Raw genomic sequence first — 3988 nt, 5'->3', positions numbered from 1 at the left:
GAATTGATCGCAAAAACCCACTTGGCTGCTGTGGGAGTTTGACACCTTCACGCTTTCGTCGGCTTCTCTCTCAATTGAGGGTTTTTTGAACTCTGTTTTTCAAATTCTCTTCACATCCATCAATGGGTCTAAGAGATGGATCATAGAAAGACCCTCTCTCTCATCTCACTCTGTAGTCATAGACTTATTATGGCCCTCAAAGTCAAATACAAACTTTTCTGAGCTCTCCTTTTTTTTGTTCACCTTATCAGGTTCGATTGTGTGAAAAGATGGAAAGATCAAAGCTTTAATAAGTGTTTCAGTTTTTCTGTCAAACTGAGCTTCAAAGATTAGTGGAGTACTCTGTTTTTAGTTCATCATAAAAAAGAGTACTCTGTTTTTGGGTTCTGCGGTAATGAGGGTTTTCGTTGCTTCGAGGATACGATTTCTGTTTCGGATTTACTGTTATTGCTCGTCTGTGGTTTAGTCAATTTTGTTAGAATTGCCTGGGAATGGTTTAGTGGATTCAAAGATTCAATCTTTTTTGTTTTGAAGAAGAGTGTTAACTGGTTCTTGAGATGGAGAATTCGAATTTATCGAGGAATAATAGTCATGGAGAGCATCTGGGTGTTAACAAAATGGGGAAGAATATCAAGAAGAGTCCTCTGCATCAACCAAATTTCACAAACACAAAGCAACCATCACAACCTCAAGTTTACAATATAAGCAAGAACGATTTCCGTAGCATCGTTCAACAGTTGACTGGTTCACCTTCGCAAGACCCTTTGCCACGACCACCGGAAAATCCACCTAAATCTCCAAGTATGCGTTTGCAGAAGATCCGTCCACCGCCATTGACGCCAATCAACCGACATCAGATTTCCTCTTCTGCAACTCCTCTTTTTAACAACAACTTTGTTAGACCAGTTCTAATTGGTCAACCATCGATGTCTCCAGTGCCGTCACTTCCACAAGGTAACCAAGCTTGGCCCAACACAGCTGAGTCTCCAATCTCTGCTTACATGAGATACCTTCAGAAATCTATAATCGATTCAGGTCCAAGGCCAACACAACCTCCACGTCAAATTCAGCCCATGCCGTCGTCGGGTTTACTTCCGACACCACCACCGCCGACTCATGCTTTTCCTTCTCCCCATGAGAATGCTCCTGCCCTTTTGCCTTCTCCAACTTCTCAGTTCCTCTTGCCATCCCCAAGCTCTTTCTTGAATCTATTGTCTCCTCAGTCGCCTTACCCTTTGATTTCGCCAAGTTTTCAGTACTCTTCGCCTCAGTTTGCATATTCACCCATTTCACAATCAGGGATTTTGGGTCCTGGGCCACAACCTCCACTCTCTCCAGGATATTTTTTTCCATCTTCCCCTACTGAGTTCTTCCCCATCTCAAGTCCTAGATGGAGGAATCAATAATCCATAAATTTGAAAGGTGATGTGTTGGTTGATGGTGTCTAGAAGAATTTTTGTTTTCCTCTTCTTTTGCTTATTAGTCTCCTTCTCTAGGGAGCTATCATCTGTGAAATTGTAACGTATAAGAGTGGGTAGGAATCTCTTTAAGAAATTTCTTTTAGCCCTTCTTATTTCTTCTTCTTCTTATTATTATTATTGTTACATTCTGTCATAGGAGGTAGGATGAAAGATGTCAAAATAACTCTGCAGATCATCGATTATATTTTATTCTTGTAATTTTATCGGTCAAACCTTTGTTAGTTTAAGCATTTTCTATTGGGTGAAATTAGTTCTTGAGCCTTTGATAATGCTTTCCTTGTACAAAGATGTGCATTGTGTAACAAGCATAACCTGTGGCAAAAATTTTGGGTGGGTTAGCTTGATTTAGTTGCAAAGAAAGCTGTTATAAGAACACGATAGCTTGATTTTGCCTAATCTATTCTGTTATTTTTTCAGAATATTTTATGAATTTTTGGTTTTTTTTTATTGATTTGAATGTAGATACACACCTAGGAGGAGATTCTGATGTCTTTTTATGGTTGCAAAGTTAGCTTGGGCCACAGAAAATGTAAACATAAAAACACGGTCAATTGAAGACCCACAATGGTTTTGTTATACTTTTGTAAAGTAATGATTCCACGCTTTTTGTGAACTTTATTCTAAGAATGTTGTACCAAATGTTAACATCTCTCAATGTGTCACTCCTGCATGAAAATTCTTCATTTTCTAGATCTGTAACATTTTAATAAAACAATGATGCTTATTTTCTATTTTCCATATTACTGTCTCTATTAATTTGTGTTTTTAGCTATACACTAGGATAAGTTATGTTTTTGGTACAAAAATTGTGCATTGCATCAAGAGTTCAGTAAAGCAGAGCCAATAAATAGAATAAGAAGAAAACAACTTGAATAATTCCCAAGACTCTGTTTGTTTCAGCGTAAAATAGATACAAATGAAAATTTTACCGTAAAATTATATTTTCCAGCATTTGTTTTCAACATTGTCAAATTTGTGTCAGGTGAAATTTTATCAAAACCCATGTTTTTACCAGAAAAGACGCTGAAAAATTTTACTCCCGATTTATGCATAAAATTTTCCATTTTATTGTTTCATCATTCATCACTATTCACAAGTTCTTTCTTCCACTCCTCGATGTTTCCATGTTTTCTAGCTTTGTACGAATAAACCAGATCATTGGTGCTCCACTCCTCTTAAATTTGTTGTTGCAGTGTTTCCTGACAATTCATTGCAATGACAAGGCATGAATCCTCTGTTGGCATCATCCATTTTTTTTTTATTTGTTAAGAACAATCTCAACAGTGGCGGAAGAAAATCGTCTGGGAGGAACTGAAGCAGTAAGGACTCGACAATTTCGGCCAAATGGCTCTACCAAGTCCTAACAGACAGATTATTGTAGCGAGAGGATTGAGGGACTAGAGGATTTTGTTGACCAAGCTGATAAGGGTTTCAAGGACGGAGACGATAGAAACGTGTGTCAAGAGTCTCTTTCCAGTCAACCCTAGCAGGAGAGACGACCATGTCATCCTTCTCCAGATCGAAGGGGATTCATTTTAGTATTTTAAACATATCCGGTAAGCTATCTTGCCAGAAATCCGACCATCGGCTCGCTTATAGATCTACAAACTACAACAACGAATAGTGATGAGGTGGAAAGGAGTGAAATAAAGATTTATAATGGAAAGGAGGTGAGAGGCGTTGTTTTTTGAAAGCTCCTCTAACAAGTAACACATTCGATTTCTAACAAGAAGGTTCGAGTTTGTTCGTCTCATGATGAGAGGGGCATAAGAAACACCACCAAGGAGAGATCTTTTTCCCTTATTTTATTTTAATGATCATAGGTGTAATGACCCAAATCAGCTACAGTTAGTGGTTCAACTCTCACGGGCCCTGATCAAATGATCACTAAAAATCACACAGAATCATTCACACATAATCATCAAATTCTAGTTTTAAACATAAAATATTCAAACCATAGCATTAACTCTCAAATGACTTCTACTGGTGGCAGTCTAAAGTTTGTCTAAACTAAAGAAATCTCCAAAATCCAATTAATTAGAGTTTAAATCTCAAAACGCTCCTTACTACATCCATCTAAAAAATAAAATAGAAAACTATAAAAATAAATCTTCGAGTCACCCTTGAACTCCCCACCAAAAGCATACCTCCGCCTCATTCCTCTATGATGTCATAAATATAAGGGGTGAGCTAAACAACCCAGTAAGACAAAATATAGTAAGAGCACAACACAGAAACAACAACCAAACAATCACATGCGACTTGACAAAATAAAACACTTTTAGTTTTCTCAAAAATAACATTTTCACAAAACACTTTTAATGATAACCATTCTTTATCACTCTAGCTAGCACTAAGGGAAACAGGCTGCCACCACCCATAACACGACCCACTAAAATCATTATCTATTGTCACCCACTCTTTATCGCTCTTTCTTGAATCTATTGTCTCCTCGATCTCCTTATCCTTTGTGGTCTCCCCCAGTTTTCAGTAACCTTCACCTCAGC

At 37.7% G+C, this 3988-nt stretch overlaps 1 protein-coding gene across 2 annotated transcripts; it reads left to right on the top strand.

Annotated features, from left to right (window-relative positions):
• Positions 1–488: 488 nt before the first annotated feature.
• On the top strand, positions 489–1462 carry LOC122664836 (protein HAIKU1-like). 2 transcript variants are annotated; one of them, XM_043860844.1, is made up of 2 exons: positions 489–879; positions 976–1462. In XM_043860844.1, exons 1-2 carry the CDS (start codon positions 558–560, stop codon positions 1404–1406), a joined length of 753 nt encoding a protein of 250 aa, XP_043716779.1. In that variant the 5' UTR covers positions 489–557; the 3' UTR covers positions 1407–1462. The 2 variants fall into 2 exon arrangements, with proteins under 2 accessions (XP_043716779.1, XP_043716777.1); XM_043860842.1 differs by having other exon boundaries at positions 489–1462.
• The last annotated feature ends 2526 nt before the right edge of the window (positions 1463–3988 follow it).

The sequence above is a fragment of the Telopea speciosissima genome, chromosome 6 (assembly GCF_018873765.1).
Source record: "Telopea speciosissima isolate NSW1024214 ecotype Mountain lineage chromosome 6, Tspe_v1, whole genome shotgun sequence".
NCBI classification, from domain to species: Eukaryota; Viridiplantae; Streptophyta; class Magnoliopsida; order Proteales; family Proteaceae; genus Telopea; species Telopea speciosissima.
This window is presented reverse-complemented; position numbering and strand designations above follow the sequence as displayed.

What these genes read in the sequence shown, in the direction of transcription:
- LOC122664836 (XM_043860842.1), top strand. Translation starts at nt 558, where the DNA reads ATGGAGAATTCGAATTTATCGAGGAATAATAGTCATGGAGAGCATCTG.